Source organism: Schistocerca americana, chromosome 1 (assembly GCF_021461395.2).
Source record: "Schistocerca americana isolate TAMUIC-IGC-003095 chromosome 1, iqSchAmer2.1, whole genome shotgun sequence".
NCBI classification, from domain to species: domain Eukaryota; kingdom Metazoa; phylum Arthropoda; class Insecta; order Orthoptera; family Acrididae; genus Schistocerca; species Schistocerca americana.
Genome location: NC_060119.1, coordinates 351,376,857 through 351,394,748, shown reverse-complemented (window position 1 = coordinate 351,394,748; position 17,892 = coordinate 351,376,857). Strand labels below are relative to the sequence as shown.

Below are 17,892 nucleotides of genomic sequence, written 5' to 3'. Positions count from 1 at the left end.
TTTAGGAATTTAAAACTCTGCAACGACAAAAGGCAGAGCTAAGCACTATCTGTCAGCGAATTAAGGGAGCTATAAAGTTTCATTTGGTTGTACATTTGTTCGCTTGAGGCGCTGTTGCAGCTGATAAGATTAAAAGAATCGATTTCTGTGATTTTATCCTTGCTCAAATGGAAACAGATGAATCTTTCATTTCAAAGATTGTGTTTAGTGATGAAGCAACTTTCCACACTAACGGGAAAGTCAACCGTCACAATGTCTGTATATGGGGCACTGAGAATCCGCGGGAAACAACTCAGTATGAACGTGACTCGCCTAAGGTGAACGTTTTCTGTGCCATTTCAGCCAATAAAGTTTTTGGTCCCTTTTTCTTCGAAGGTGCTACTGTAACTGGACTACAGTATCTGGAGATGTTAGAGAATTGGCTGTTCCCTCAGCTCGAACAAGAAGCACAACAATTCATATTTCAGCAGGATGGAGCGCCACCACATTGGCACTTATATGTTCGTAACTACCTGAACGTCAACTACCCGAGGCGATGGATCGGCCGCCAGGCAGCACTTCATCACTGGCCTCCCCCTGCGATTTTTTCTTATGGGGGTATGTTAAGGATATGGTGTTTCGGCCACCTCTCCCAGCCACCATTGATGATTTGAAACGAGAAATAACAGCAGCTATCCAAACTGTTACGCCTGATATGCTACAGAGAGTGTGGAACGAGTTGGAGTATCGGGTTGATATTGCTCGAGTGTCTGGAGGGGGCCATATTGAACATCTCTGAACTTGTTTTTGAGTGAAAAAAACCTTTTTAAATACTCTTAGTAATGATGTATAACAGAAGGATATATTATGTTTCTTTCATTAAATACACATTTTTAAAGTTGTAGTATTCTTTTGAATCACCCTGTATTATCATTTGCTAGTGTTCATAAATTGTATGGTGAATCAACAAGCAGCTTATGGTATCCAAAATCAGTAGAGCAATGTTTTCTGGTACAATGTCACTAAAGATGTTCTTCCACATCTGTTGAGTGTTATGCTTTGATGATAAGCCTGATCGACAGTGCAAAGAGCTAATGACAACTTATGGAAAAAATATGTGGACATACTCAAAAAAATGATATAATTCTGGATCAACTATAAAGTTGATAAGCAACTGATGGTTCAGAGGCAACTATCCACTCAAACAGTATATTCCAATCAAATTTGCCAAGTATGGGACAAAGACATGGATAGATAGGGTACTGGAGAACGTAGAGGTACTCAAAGTACCCTCCGCCACACACCGCCAGGTAGCTTGCGAAGTATGGATGTAGATGTACTGTGTGACTGATGCTAGTTCATATGCTCTGAAAACAAAAATCTACACAGGAAAACCACCTTGGCTAGCATATGAGAAAACCAAGGTTTTCGCATTGTCATGGATCTGACATATGATCTAAGAGGACAGAGTGTTTTATGATGTTGGGTACAGTTACAATAAAACAGACTGCCTACGTCATCACATAATGACATTCACAGTTCAGAATTCTATTTCATGAAAGATATCACAATAGTATCACACAATCCAAAGAAAAACAGGAATGGCGTACTGCTGAGAACAATGCATAGTGATAATTAAATAACGACAGAGAAGATAAAAAATCAAAATGATGTTAGACTATAATGCCACAAGCTGGCCAGAATGGCCGAGCGGTTCTAGGTGCTACAGTCTGGAACCGCGTGACCACTACGGTCGCAGATTCGAATCCTGCCTCAGGCATGGATGTGTGTGATGTCCTTAGGTTAGTTAGGTCTAAGTAGTTCTAAGTTCTAGGGGACTGATGACCTCAGAAGTTAAGTCCCATAGTGCTCAGAGCCATTTGAGTCCCATAGTGCTCAGAGCCATTTGAACCATGTAATGCCACGAAACATGCAGCTGGTATGCTTGACAAGCTAATTGCACATACACATTCAAGCAGGGAAAAAAACAATCATTGACCTGTATTAGTATTTTATAATATGCTTGACACTACTACATACAATATACCTGTAGGGGGGGGCTGGGGGGGGGGGGGGGGGGGGGGGAGGGAATCTTTGTCACAAAAGAATATCCCTCCAGGAACTAAGAAGGCTTCTCATTACTCCATACATTGAAGCCAGAAACAGCTGCCATTAAATGCAACATCCATTGCTTTGTGAGTAAAATACAAACAGGGGACCAGGCTTGATATCAGCTATAGCAGCTCCAAGAAAAGCTGCAACTGTGCCAGATGTAAATTTTGATCTAGTTGTGACAATAAGACTCCTTTGTGTGTTCAAATCACGGGAAACTGTTTTTAAAGGTCATGTTGCATATATTGCCCAAACTGTAGAAGTAATGTATTTTTAGATGTTTTGTGTTCAGAAACAGCTTGCCCATTGTTACATTTTTGCATTTTGATCAATGTTTTAAAAACAACGGAATAAATATATTGGCCTTTATTTATATTTTGATGTCTACATCTGCATCTACATTTATACTCCACAAGCCACCCAACAATGTGTGGTGGAGGGCACTTTACGTGCCACTTTTTACATTAGCTCCCTTTCCTATTCCAGTCGCGTATGGTTCGCAGGAAGAACGACTGCCGGAAAGCCTCTGTGCGCACTCAAATCTCTTTAATTTTACATTCATGATCTCCTCAGAAGGTAGTAGGGGGAAGCAATATATTCAACACCTCATCAGAAACGCACCCTCTAGAAACCTGGACAGCAAGCTACACCACAATGCAGAGCACCTCTCTGTGCAGAGTCTGCCACTTGAGTTTGCTAAACATCTCCGTAATGCTATCACGCTTACCAAATAACCCTGTGACGAAATGTGCGCCTCTTCTTTGGATCTTCTCTATCTCCTCTGTCAACGTGACATGGTACGGATCCCACACTGATGAGCAATACTCAAGTATAGGTCGAGAGTTTTGTAAGCCACCTCCTTTGTTGATGGACTACATTTTCTAAGGACTCTCCCAATGAATCTCAACCTGACACCCGCCTTACCGACAATTAATTTTATATGATCACTCCACTTCAAATCGTTCCTACACATACTCCCAGATATTTTACAGAAGTAACTGTTACCAGTGTTTGTTCCGCTATCATATAATCATACAATAAAGGATCCTCCTTTCTATGTATTCGCAATACATTACATTTGTCTATGTTAAGGGTCAGTTGCCACTCCCTGCACCAAGTGCCTATCCGCTGCAGATCTTCCTGCATTTCGCTGCAATTTTTTAATGCTGCAACTTCTCCGTATACTACAGCATCATCCGTGAAAAGCCGCATGAAACTTCTGACACTATCTACTATATGTCTACTAGGTCATTTATATAAATTGTGAAAAGCAATGGTCCCATAACACTCCCCTGTGGCACGCCAGAGGTTACTTTAACGTCTGTAGACGTCTCTCCATTGAGAACAACATGCTGTGTTCTGTTTGCTAAAAACTCTTCAATCCAGTCACACAGCTGGTCTGATATTCCGTAGGCTCTTACTTTGTTTATCAGGCGACGGTGCGGAACTGTATCGAATGCCTTCTGGAAGTCAAGGAAAATGGCGTCTACCTGGGAGCCTGTATCTAATATTTTCTGGGTCTCATGAACAAATAAAGCGAGTTGGGTCTCACACGATCGCTGTTTCCGGAATCCATGTCGATTCCTACAGAGTAGATTCTGTGTTTCCAGAAATGACATGACACGCGAGCAAAAAACATGTTCTAAAATTCTACAACAGATCAATGTCACAGATATAGGCCTATAGTTTTGCACATCTGCTCGACGACCCTTCTTGAAAACTGGAACTACCTGTGCTCTTTTCCAATCATTTCATTTGGAGCCTTCTGTTCCTCTACAGACTTGTGGTACACGGCTGTTAGAAGGGGGGCAAGTTTTTTCACGTACTCTGTGTAGAATCGAATTGGTATCCCGTCAGGCCCAGTGGACTTTCCTCTGTTGAGCGACTTCAGTTGCTTTTCTATTCCTTGGACACTTATTTCAATGTTAGCCATTTTTTCATTCATGCGAGGATTTAGATAAGGAACTGCAGTGTGGTCTTCCTCTGTGAAACAGCTTTGGAAAAAGCTGTGTGTCTGTCTGTTGGAAATAATTTTATCCACTATTATTTGATTGTTGTTTGAACAGCATTATAAAGAAATGAATACACTGATTTGTTTATAATTTTACAAAATCTTCTGCGTGTTTAAAAGAGTGATATCTACATTTATTTGCTTGAATTTTGATCAAAACTGGTGTTACATTACATAATAATGCTTTACCTGGGCTGAAAAAGAATTAAATTATATTATATTTCATGTAATAATATTTCCTTAACGTAATCTGCTTGAGTTTTGCAGCATTGGGTCATTATGACCCAAAGTACCAAGAGTTCATACTATTTTTCAGGTGGACAGTATGGTTGATTCCCACCCATTTTGTGACATGGCCTTCTGGTGAAATTCATCTAAAGTTCATAAAGTACACGGTGTTTATAAATGAATATTGGGGCTTTAATGCTTTATGATATTTATTTCATTAAACTTACTACAGTTATAAATGATATGTCAAATAAAAGAGTAACTCAAACAGTTGTTTGGCACCAGTATGCATGCACAGCACACAGTGTTTCTGCCGCAATCCGCTAGACCCAAGCGCTAGATAGGCCACAAGGGGCTCTATGACAGAGCTTGCTTTGAATGGCCTCCAGGTTCAACCGACCTAGGGCCATGCGATTTTTTCCTTTGGGGCTTCATCAAGGATCGTGTGTACGTGCCTCCGCTACCAGCAGACCTCCCTGAATTAAGAAACTGGATTGAAGCAGCTGTTGCTACAATCACTGAAGACACACTTATCAATGTTTGGGAAGAAATTGGCTATAGACTTGATGTGTGCCGTGTGACAAATGGCGCTCACATTGAACATTTATAAGGTTCTTGGTAAAACTGTTTGAGTTGCTCTTTCATTTGACATATCATTTATAACTATAAGTTTAATATAATAAATGTTGTTGTTGTTGTGGTCTTCAGTCCTGAGACTGGTTTGATGCAGCTCTCCATGCTACTCTATCCTGTGCAAGCTTCTTCATCTCCCAGTACCTACCGCAACCTACATCCTTCTGAATCTGCTTAGTGTATTCATCTCTTGGTCTCCCTCTACTATTTTTACCCTCCACGCTGCCCTCCAATACTAATTTGGTGATCCCTTGATGCCTCAGAACATGTCCTACCAACAAACATTTTATAACTGTTACTGAAAAGATGGGGTTGTCAGGTTCGGTAGATGCTGCTATGGATTACCTTAGACCAGACATTTCAAGTAACTTCCATAATATGAATTTGACCCTCACTACCCCAACAGAAATAATGTCCATCATAAAATCTTTAAAATCAAAAACATCTAGTGGGTATGATGAAATATCAACAAAGTTAATTAAAGAATGTGATTCTGAGCTAAGTAACATATTAAGCTATCTGTGTAACCAGTCGTTTATCAGTGGAATATTTCCCGAATGGCTGAAATATGCTGAAGTTAAGCCACTGTTTAAGAAGGGAGATAAAGAAATAGCATCAAATTTCCGTCCAATTTCACTGTTGCCAGCATTCTCAAAAATTTTCGAAAAAGTAATGTACAGTCGTCTTTATAACCATCTTATCTCAAATAACATACTGTCAAAGTCACAGTTTGGATTTCTAAAAGGTTCTGATATTGAGAAGGCTATCTACACTTACAGTGAAAATGTACTTAATTCATTAGACAAAAAATTGCAGGCAACTGGTATATTTTGTGATCTGTCAAAGGCATTTGACTGTGTAAATCACAATATCCTTTTAAGTAAACTAGAATATTATAGTGTAACAGGAAATGCTGCAAAATGGTTCAAATCTTATATCTCTGGCAGGAAACAAAGGGTGTTATTAGGAAAGAGACATGTATCAAGCTATCAGGCATCATCCAACTGGGAACTAATTACATGTGGGGTCCCACAAGGTTCCATTTTGGGGCCCTTACTTTTTCTTGTGTATATCAATGACCTTTCATCAGTAACATTACCAGATGCCAAGTTTGTTTTGTTTGCTGATGATACAAACATTGCAATAAATAGCAAATCAAGTGTAGTCTTAGAAAGATCAGCCAATAAAATATTTGTAGACATTAATCACTGGTTCCTAGCCAATTCTTTGTCACTAAACTTTGAAAAAACACACTACATGCAGTTCAGAACTTGTAAGGGGTGTCCCAAGAGTATATGTCTAACATATGATGACAAGAAGATAGAAGAAGTGGACGGTGTTAAATTCTTGGGATTACAGCTTGATAATAAATTCAACTGGGAGGAGCACACCACAGAACTGCTGAAGCGTCTTAACAAATCTCTGTTTGCAATGCGAATTTTGTCAGACATAGGGGATATAAAAATGAAAAAGCTGGCATACTATGCTTACTTTCATTCCATAATGTCATATGGGATTATTTTCTGGGGTAATTCATCAAGCCAAGCTAAAGTTTTCCGGGCACAAAAACGTGCAGTAAGAATTATATGTGGTGTGAACTCAAGAACATCCTGCAGAAGCCTGTTTAGGGAACTAGGGATACTAACTACAGCTTCCCAATATATTTATTCCTTAATGAAATTTGTCATTAAAAATATATCACTTTTTCAAACCAATAGCTCAATTCATGGAATCAATACTAGAAATAAGAATAATCTTCACAAGGATTTAAAGTCACTTAGTCTTGTACAAAAAGGTGTGCATTATTCAGGAACACACATTTTCAATAACTTGCCAGCAGCCATAAAAAGCTTAACAACCAATGAAATTCAGTTTAAGAGAAGCCTAAAGGATTTATTGGTGGCCAACTCCTTCTACTCCATTGATGAATTTCTGAGGAAAACCAACTGATTTGTATATAAGTACAACATATCTTCTGCACAATTTCAGTGCAGTAATGTGTTCACTGAAAATTTGTGTGTGTGTGTGTGTGTGTGTGTGTGTAAGTATAATCTAACTTCTGCACCATTTCAGTGCAGTAATGTGTTCATTGTAAATAAGTATTACAGTAGTTGTATTACATGTTTCTTACCTTATAAATAAATAAAAAACTTTTTTATTTTAAATTCAGTGCAATAGTATTTGTAAAATGACTCTTAGTGTTCATTAAAAAATGACGATCATTCCACTTGGGACCTGTGGAATGGTACATTAGCTTATTTGTTTTAGTTTAAATATTTGTCATGTATTGTTGTTTTTCTGACATGTTCCACATCCTGGAGGACCTCCTCACTACGGATCAATTGGAATGAAAGTAAATCTAATCTAATCTAATCTAACCGTTTCCTTCTTCTGGTCAAGTTGTGCCACAAACTTCTCTTCTCCCCAATCCTATTCAATACTTCCTCATTAGTTATGTGATCTACCCATCTAATCTTCAGCATTCTTCTGTAGCACCACATTTCGAAAGCTTCTATTCTCTCCTTGTCCAAACTATTTATCGTCCATGTTTCACTTCCATACATGGCTACACTCCATACAATTAAAGCATTAAAACCCCAATATTCATTTATAAACACCCTGTATATATTCAGTAAAATTAAGCCTTAAGAACCTTTTGTAAACAAAATGGTAGGGACCTTGACAAAAATCTTCACTCACATTTGTGTACAAATACTCATGAATGGTATTTTTTGTTGTTGATAAATATTAGTTTAATAGGCACTGTGTTTTACACAATCACGTTTTAAGACAAAAGTACTTTCCATTTAGACTTTGTCTACTTGTAAAGCATTAAAAGTGCTCCTATATTCAGTTCTTTGCTAAGCTCTGATTAGACAAATAAAGAAGTTAGTAATTAACAGTAAAATTAAAAATACCCATTAATTAGACACTCCCATAACTTATCTGATCATGTAAATTCAAAGCCTGAAATTTTTCTGTTCTTACATAATTCAGATACCTCTCATTCTGTGATTAATAACAGAGTGGTCAGTTGAATATTAAAATATGAGATTATGTATCAGATAAACACAGCTGTTTAACACAACTGAGAAAGCAACAGTTCTTTTCAAAGTAGCACATTTTGTGATAAATTGTCTACATTAAATTTAGCTTGAATAAACACAAGACATTAATGACAGTTTTACAACAATTAAGCCAGTTTCTAATACACCCATCTTTTGACTACGACACACTTGGACTCATTCTACATTATTAAATGCTCTGCTTAGAACAGGAGTTACAGAACATAACAAATGAATACATTCCTGTAGTCTGATTGCATTCGCTACACCAAGCACCGTTTATTTGATCACAGTCTCATCTGTTCTAGATCCAAGACTGTTGCTGTGATTAATTCTTTTCACAGACCTTAAAAAATTCTGAAGTTATAGGGTATTCTTACTTGTCTGCAAAAATACCACCACCCATGATTAGCATATGTAAGGTCTCTGAAAACAATGTTTTTGCTCTCCTGAAACTCTACATAATTTCTTTTCCATTACAATTTTTGCTATGATTATGCATTTACCTGTTAATTGTGGACATTAAGTATTTAGGCCTGATTCAGTTTTATTCTTCACATGACCCCAGTTAGGAATGGACTATTATGTTTATCATGCTTTTCTTTTATTCAATCTCTGCTTACATGACCTTTTTTGATTTTTTCTTCTCCCAGGAAATGTCACCTGGCATGGCAAAGCACTAAAAATAGGTAAGTGTTATCCTGCAGCACACTAAAATCTCCAACTTAAAAGTGTGCACTAGGTGTCCAGGCAATACACTAAATTTTAAAATACCTATCACATCTCATTCTTCAGCTAATATAGAGAGCTGATCCTTACTATACTTTACTGCTGACATCTCAGCAAATACTTGAGTAAAACATAGTACATTAAAATGTTGCGTACTGAAATAGGACTACAGCCACCATCGTGGTGACAATGTTCTTACACTCAGTATGATACCACGGTGGTAGCATGTGGTCTATGTCTCTGCTATGTTGCTTTTTTTTACATGTTAAAACAGGCACTGCAATAGAAAATCCTGCCACTTGTGGAGGAGCGTTCTGTAGTTACATTTTTGTTGGAAAAAAACTGCAAACCAACTGAAATTTATCACGACCTATCTGATGTGTATGGAAAAGGAGTCGTGAGTTAAAGTGAGTGCGGCAGTGGTGAACTGATTTTAAAAAGTAGCCTATCAACGTGCATGGTGAGGACTGCACTGGTAGGCCTAGCCTTATGACTGACAAACTACTGATAAGAATCAATGACAAAATTTGTGAAAATTGTCATTTCACAGTTGCAAAATTTTGTGCTAAGTGGGTTCCCAAAATCCTAATGGAAGACCTCAAAGAACAGAGACTGGCTGCAGCATTGACCTTCCACAAAGATTACAAAAAAATGATAACAGAGCTATTGATTGTATCACAACTGTGGATGAGACTTGTCTGAAGTATATCAATTGTGTAATAAAAAAGCAGTCAATGGAATGGGGATGCACAAATCCTCCCAGGAAACAGGGAAGTGTTTGCAAACACTATTAGCAAGAAAGATCACAGCTAGTGTGTTTTAGGACTCTAGCAGAATGATTCTTGTTGATTTCCTTGAATGTGGCACAACTGTTAACTCAGAGAGATATTGTCAAACACTGACAAAGTTAAGGTGGGCGATACGAAACAAACAGTGGGAAAACTCAGAGAATTTTTTTATCGCAATGCACGTCCACACACAGACAATTATGCCAGAGATCTCCTAGAGGGTTCTGGATGGGAGTTGTTTGATCATCCACCATACAACCCACATCTGGTGTTGAGTTACTAGCTCTTCCCAGCATAATATGCAAAAAACTGGTGATTTCTCAAACTGGGGGACAATCAAGAATGGGGTGCTGCAAGGTTCAGTCTGGGGTCCTCTGCTGTTCTTAATATACATTAATGACCTGCCATTCTATATTTATGAAGAAGCAAAACTGGTACTTTTTGCCAATGATACAAGTATAGCTATCACACCCAACAGACAAGAATTAACTGGTGAAATTGTAAACAATGTTTTTCAGAAAATCATTAAGTGGTTCTCTGCAAATTGGGCTCTCATTAAACTTTGACAAAACACAGTATATACAGTTCCACACAGTAAGTGGAGTGACACCATTAATAAATATAGACTTCGATCAGAAATCGGTAGCTAAGGTAGAATATTACAAATTTCTAGGTGTATGCATTGATGAGGGGTTTAACTGGAAAAAACACACTGAGGATCTGCTGAAACGTTTGAGTGCAGTTACTTATGCTATTAGGGTCATTGCAAATTTTGGTGATATGCATCTGAGTAAATTAGCTTACCACGCCTATTTTCATTCTCTGCTTTCGTATGGCATCATATTCTGGGGTAACTCATCATTGAGTAAAAGAGTGTTCATTGCACAAAAGCATGTAATCAGAATAATTGCTGGAGCTCATCCAAGATCATCCTGCAAACACTTATTTAAAGAGCTAGAGATCTTCACTGTAGCCTCACAATACAAATATTCACTTATGAAATTTGTTATTAACAGTCCGAACGAATTCAAAAGTAATAGCAGTGTACATGGCTACAACACTAGGAGAAAGGATGATCTTCACTACTCACGGTTAAATCTAACTTTGGCTCAGAAGGGGGTAAATTATGCTGCCACAAAAGTCTTTGGTCACTTACCTAATAGCATCAAAATTCTGACAGATAGCCATATAGCATTTAAAAGGAAATTAAAAGAATTTCTTAATGGCAACTCCTTCTACTCATTAGATGAATTTTTGGATATAACAAGTGGGCAATTTCCCCAACCTCCACAAAAAATTAAAAATATTAAGTGTCATGTAATATTTTGTGTAATGTAATATCTTGTATAGACACCTTTCATTAACCTGACACGTTCCACATCATTACAAAGTGCCATATTCATGATCTATGGAACAAGTACTAATCTAATCTAATTGTTCGCTTCACAATGCTTTAATACTAATGCCAAACTGTGTGCCAGTACGAACAGTAACTGCAATCACAGACAGCAGATTTCTACAGAGATGGTATTGAAAAACCTGTGCCACCAAATGATAAGTGCCTCAGATTGGCAATTTTGTAGAAAAATAGCTTAAGACTGTATCTTTAAAACGTATATGATAAAATCTGGTTTTTTCTATATTGTTAATTTTTTAATTCAAAACATCTGTTATCTTCTGGATAGCCCTTGTATATGTACAACATTACTTGCTACTTTTGGCAAGCAGTAAACTGTAATCAAAATTTCAGTCACAATACCTACTACAATACTGTATTGCAACAGCATGCTATATAGTGTCCTAGCATATGCTGACAGGATGTGGAAACAATTTGTTCCAACCTGAAGTCATGCGACTTCTGCCATTACTCCATTCCCAGGAAAGTATCCAGTCATATTGTGCGAGTAGTACACACATCCTGTGAGCTCCGAACAGTTGGATCACCTTGCCTAAAGAGAAACCAATTGGTCAGAGAACAATGCCCTCTATGAAGTCATTTTAGTGTTACTTCGATTCATCTGCACGATCACGGAGATGTATGAAACATAAGGAAGATTGTTGTACTTGATAAAACTTACTGTCTCTCTTTTTACCACTCTTCCTCCTACCAATGTACAGCTCCACAGTTCACATGGGGATAGTACAGATTTTTTCAGTTTGCCCCTGAGAAACATCCTTGGCTACAATATTATTTTCCTGGTCTCTCTGGGTTGCTGTGTGTCCCTTATTGATCAGACTGTGACTTATTTTCCTTGATTTTGCAGGAGGAGAAGGGACTCATGAGCCATCTGCATCATTTTATCTCCAGCAAACACCTATTAAATAGACACCTTGAGGTGTTCGGTATTCTGCTGGATATCAGTGTTGTTCATCCACAATATTTCGAAAATGTCTCTCATTATCTTCATTAGGTGTGACATGAGACTGTCCATCGAGTGGAATGGGTCCAGTAACTATACCTATGGTCTTCCCCCTTGATGGAGCAGGAAGGCCATAAGTAAAAATAATTGAGCTGAACGGGTCCATTAGCTTCACCAATGCCCTCCCCCTCCATCAAGGGGGAAAACTGTAGGTACAAATAATGGACGCATTCCACTCAATGAGCAGTCTCGGGTAGCATTTGATGAAGATAATTAGTCACACTGTTAAAATATTGTGCAAGAATGATACGCAGCAGAATACCTGACCCATCAAGATGCCAACGGATCACTGGGAAAGTCTGACAAATTACATCTGTTGAATTGTTAGAAGGCACCTAGGGAAACAGATGAGACAGTTCTCCTTGCAGGAGAGCTTCTGTAAAATTTGGAAGGTAGGAGACCAGATACTGGCAGAAGTAAAGCTGTGAGGACCGGGCGAGAGTTGTGCTTCGGGAGCTCAGATGGTAGAGTACTTGCCTGCGAAAGGAAAAGGTCCCGAGTTCGAGTCTCGGTCGGGCACACAGTTCTAATCTGCCAGGAAGTTTCAAATTTCATGTGCTTATCAATGATGAGAACTTTCTGCCTGAAATGAACTGGTGGTTTCCCAGCCTCAGTCCCACATATCCCCACACCCTTTCGGTCAGTTTGATTTACTTACGGTGGGCCACATGAAGTGCCTTCTAGCAGGACAACCAAACAGACCTATAATCAGACTGGTATTATCGATAATATACTATTGCTGGCTATTACGAAGTTTCACAATTAAAACACTGTTGCAGGTCACCAATCTCGTGTTTCATTTTCTGAGAGTAAGTCACCAACACAATATCTAAAATAGACGAGTACAATAACAAAGCAAGATGACATCTATATAATGCCCCTAATGTGAAGTTGTCCAAGAATATTACTCATTCAAGAAGTATTGAAAGCGTTCTGAAGGTTGAAGACAGTATTTACTGCATGATGCCCTTGTAGGAAAGCAAGTTGTACAACTGCATTCAGCAATGCAGCTTATTAATAGTGGAATGATACCTTCAGAAGCCACACTACAGCACTAATTGTATTGTAAGATACATACAAAATTTCATCCACTCAAAAGTATTTCCCCACACATGCTGTGGGCACAGCATTACAATAACTTCCACCTCTCTAACATAGGCAGAATACACAGTTATCTCTTGGTACACTGTAACAGCCATTGCTGTTTGTATATGGAAGAAAAGTGGTCTGTTGTATGCTTCATCCAGAGATAAAGTTATTAATTTAGCTCTACCCACACAAAGGTTGTCCACCATGCGTAAGTTATAAACCCTGAGCACAAAAGTGAACATTTTTATGTTCCTCTGTAAAATAGGATATGTCATATTGGAAAGGTTTTATAATATATTTCTGCCAAGATAAGAATACTCCAAAAGTTCTAGCTGCTTGCCTCGAGCAGACATACATGTCACTGTGCTTCATTGAGGAACTGACTCGGCACTTGACACCAACAGCAGTATGGCCTGAGGGCTTGAATTCTTTCAGTGGACACCGGGATTTTGTTTTTTGTCTGCTTAGAGATACGAATTTCTGGTCTGTGGTATTCCACTGCTTGCAATCTTTGTTGGTGGTATGGAAATCAGTGATTTAACTGTACCTACACTGCTGCATGCACATTTTGCAAGTGCTAACTTTTGTACTGGCTGCAGCTGTTGGGAGCCAGACATATTTTTTTCAAACAAGTTGATTTCAGCACACATACAAATGGTCAAATTGGAATGCGAGTAGTTGATGAAACAAATTTTCAACTTCACAAAATATTTGTCGGATAACCTCAATCTCTTTGATTCTCTTTTCTTCTAAGAAAGCTGGACAGTCAAGACTGCATATAGAATATTACCGAATATTACCCCTTATAGTCCCCACAGCACAAAAGCTATTTCCAACTATTGTGCTTGGCCATTGAATGCAGGCTTTCATGGCATGTACTTGCATCATTGCTGACACTTGTTTTATGGATATTAATCCATTGTCAAAGGCACAATTCTCCGCCTAACATTTCGTCTTATAATGGTGGAGACATCACCAGAGGCTGTAACAACTTACAAAACATTTACAATCGCAGAAATGCTCAGCAAGCTGAACTTTTTATACATACCCACGCAATGGTCAGAATGTAAGGTCGTCAGAACACTGTCTAAGATTGTGGAGTTGTGCCGATATATGTTATGGAGCTTGTAGTGGGAAAGGGTTTGTCCTATATTATTTAGGACTAAGTCCCACAGCTTGTCTAATTTCAGTCCATCCTCTTATGTTACAGGTGTTTTTGTGCTTTTGAATTTCTATGGCCTATCTGTACGTCCTGGCATCAGGGATTAGATCTTGATAAAACCATAGTATCAGAGAAACTAATTTGATGATTCCTCAGTCCCAGTGCATGATGTGCTGCTGTAGATTTATCTGAGTTACCAAGATGAAAATTGCCCTTTTATCCGTTAAGGGGTGTTATTACTTCTTTGTGCAGTTTCTATGTACAGTAGACTGCAAGTGCACGGGATAAGTATAAACAGTTCAGACTGCAGAGCTTTTTTGAGATTTTCACTGCTTCCTGAATCATTATAGCCGCTGATCATGACTCCAGTGTTCGAAGGTGCAGAGAATTACATCTTGGATCAAGGTCTAATACCCATAAAACAAAATCAGTGATTTATGAGCTTCTTTGGTCATTTATCACATGTTGCAGGTAATATTGGTGTGCTCTTAGCGCTAACAGTAAAAATGGAACACACTAATGATGTATAACCTCACCTCAAAAAAATACAGAAGGATGGAAAATTAGGAATTAACTCCATTGACAATTATTAGAAAGAGCCCAAGGCTGAAGAGGGAGAGGGTAGTAAAGAAAATCAGCTGTATTCCTTTTAAAAGAACAAGTCCATGGCCCTTACAAAACAAAACAATGAAAAAACATTTCCATGGTCACATTGACAGGAATCCCACTTCCCCAAATGTACCTTAAACACCTCACCACTTCAGTCACTGGTTCACCTTAAGGCAAATAAACCCTGTTGTTTATGCTTGGGCAATAATAGAGAACTGAAAGACTACGAACCTGGTTAGCTTGTCAGATTATGTTCTCCCCCATAACATCCTTAAAGAATTTTATAGTGCGCACCACCTCATAACATGGTCCATTCTGAACTATAGTGCACATCCAAGTCCATCTGTTGACAGCTTAGATTTAGCCTTCTATTGCACACCTTGTCATGAGTAATAATGGACAGTGATGACTGCTCTCCTAGACATGGTTCTATGCTTTCCATATGCACATCTTGTAAGGACTGACAACATGGACTGAATCTCCCCTCCCACTTTTCTCTTCCACCACCATACAAAAGAGCATCTGTACTTATCTCCCTAGCTCTTTCCCTGTTTAACAGTAAATATCTGCAAGGTAAGCCAGTATCCCCATTTCCTGGGAATAGTGTCCTATCACTGTATCAAACAGAGGTAGGTTGCTGGTGCTTGTCTCGGAATTGCTGTTACAGGAAAATAGTGACAATGTGTCCCTGTTTGAGAGCACTGGGTACACCTGGTCTTAATTCAAACGTCTTCATTAAGTGTTACAAGAGGAAGAAAAATACTAATGAAATAGAACTGTTGGATCAGTTTGTCATTTTGATTTGTATACGCTGGACTGCAGCACCACACTTCCGATGGACCACTCTTCATTTGTATTTATCCACAAATTTTATTAGTAGGCCAAGAGATCACTATAATCTAGTGCAACTCACCAATACCAGTTATACATCCAATACAATAACAAAAATCCATAAACAGGCAGAGGAGCCTCCCCAAATGATTAAGGTACAATATAGAACCACTTTTAGGCATATTGTTACTGCTGTTCACTTGAGGTGGGGGGAGGGCAATACTACCTTAACCAGTATGTAATATGTTGTGGAACTAAACGTGATAATATGCTTATCTATTTATCAATGAACACCAACTTCCTCTTATCACTTCCTCAAAGGAATATGTCAACAAAAGTTACTGTACGATTACGGTAAGACGTAATTGATAAACACCTGTCTCAAGACAGTGATATGTCTATTCATTGATAAGAACGTCCTTTATTTACACTGAGACTGTCAACATTAATCCCGCATCGGAGGTTGAATGAATTCATCAAACAATAATTTGAAGGACTTGGAATATTAACATAATTCTCTGAAACTGAAAAACAGCTTGCTGTAATCGTAATTTACACATTCTGGAGTGAAAAAAAAGTGAGTACAGTAGCCAACCTAAAGCAAGAGACAGAGGACCATCGTGTTTTTAACAAAATTTAAGGAATGATTAAAGCAAAACAAAAATCAGAATGGACAAGGAAGCTTTCATCGACACTGTTGAAAATACTGAAAATGAAATATGGAAAACAACAGTACTCGAGTTTAAGAATGAAAAGCACTTCTGGTCCCCCTACGCTCAGCAAGATGCATTGTGTTAAGTGCTGCAAGTGCAATCGGCTTGGACAGTAACATCCAACTGAACAGGGTATTGCCAAATGACGGTCTGAAATAAAATGTAGATGATTTCTCTAAGACGGCCTTCCTTTGGCCTATCAGTTTCGAACGAAGCCCCTACGGTTACACTTCATAATTAAAAACCTACACGCCACTTAAGTAATATATACGGTGAAGCTACCCAAATTAAAGACGAACGACGTACTACGGAACTACACAGCCAAATATCGCTCTCATCGAGATAAACATAACGACGTACCTTTACAACATGGCAACATACCGACCATATGTCATCCGATGACTGCTCAAAGAAATCTTTCTTTGGTGTCCACGTTTTAATAGGTTTCGTGCTAACATTAAGAAGTTTTCCTTGCTCGCTGACTAGGGCAGCTCTAACGCTTCCCGTTCCCACGTCAACGCCCACAAACAAATTTTCATGGCCCATCACTGTACCGACTGCAAAAAAAAAAAAAAAAAGAGGCAAAAAGCCCAAGTTTATCTTTACTACACGAAACGTTAAGATCAACTACTGAAAATATATGCTGCCGCGTCAGACCTACTTCCGTTACTGTATCCCTCCTTCACCATGTCAATGGTAAACGTATTGCATAATCGTGCTTTTAACAGCGGCTCTCAAAACGAAGGCTTTCGCCCTTCTTAACCTTGAAATAATCGCCGAAGTCAATGGTCACGAGATCTATTGCGAAACACCTACACTAATTCAAGCAGACGAATATCACGATGGAACTTTCCATGTTTAGAGCGCTCTTCGTCCACTCCTCAACTTTACACCAAATTAGCGCCTCTTATACTTGTGAACTGAGATATAATATTTTACGGCATTTTTGTTTGAGGGAACCTAAAGTCATAGATTTCCTGTACATGTGGTATTCTATCTTGCAGAAAGGCATTCGTCAACACTTTGTATTCCCAGGCTACGCGCAGCGCTCGAGGAACTAGAAAACAGGAATCTAGCAATATGCGCATCACGTCGTCTGCGCTCTAACCAAGCGACCAATGAAAAGTCAGAACTGGAAGACCAATCAAAAAGCGCTATGTTTCACCAGCGTGCAGATTTGTATTTTAAACAGTCACATGAGCTTTGTATTCTCGCCTTACTTTTGCATGTTTGAAGAACACAGCAAATTCAGGATTGTTAGTTTCAGTGATAACATGGTGGACGAAAAAAAGAGTTAAATAACTGGAGTGAGTGGATATCGGAAATCGCAACATACTTGCAGGAAACACAGCCAAATATTTCTAAAAACGAAGAATATAAACGTCATTTAAGCAGTACTCTAAGATTCCTGCCTAACCAAACCCTCTGAAATCGTAATATGTTCGGAAACAAACACCAAATATTTATGACCAGCGAGGAAAGTACCCTAAACTGGAATCCTACCCCCGCCCCCACACCCTCCT

At 38.6% G+C, this 17,892-nt stretch overlaps 1 protein-coding gene across 2 annotated transcripts in view; it reads right to left on the bottom strand.

The window, feature by feature from the left end:
* LOC124599613 (FGGY carbohydrate kinase domain-containing protein) overlaps positions 1 to 17,185 on the bottom strand; it is a 147,049-nt gene extending 129,864 nt beyond the window's left edge. Inside the window, exons 1-2 of one of the 2 annotated variants that reach the window (XM_047136091.1) lie at positions 17,031 to 17,185; positions 16,730 to 16,926 (exon numbers count right to left, since the gene is read on the bottom strand). In XM_047136091.1, coding sequence (XP_046992047.1) covers positions 16,730 to 16,926; positions 17,031 to 17,058 — 225 coding nt within the window. In that variant the 5' untranslated portion in view covers positions 17,059 to 17,185. Of the gene's footprint in view, positions 1 to 16,729; positions 16,927 to 17,026 lie in introns of both variants that reach the window. The other variant, XM_047136092.1, reaches the window with a different exon arrangement.
* Positions 17,186 to 17,892: the final 707 nt, after the last annotated feature.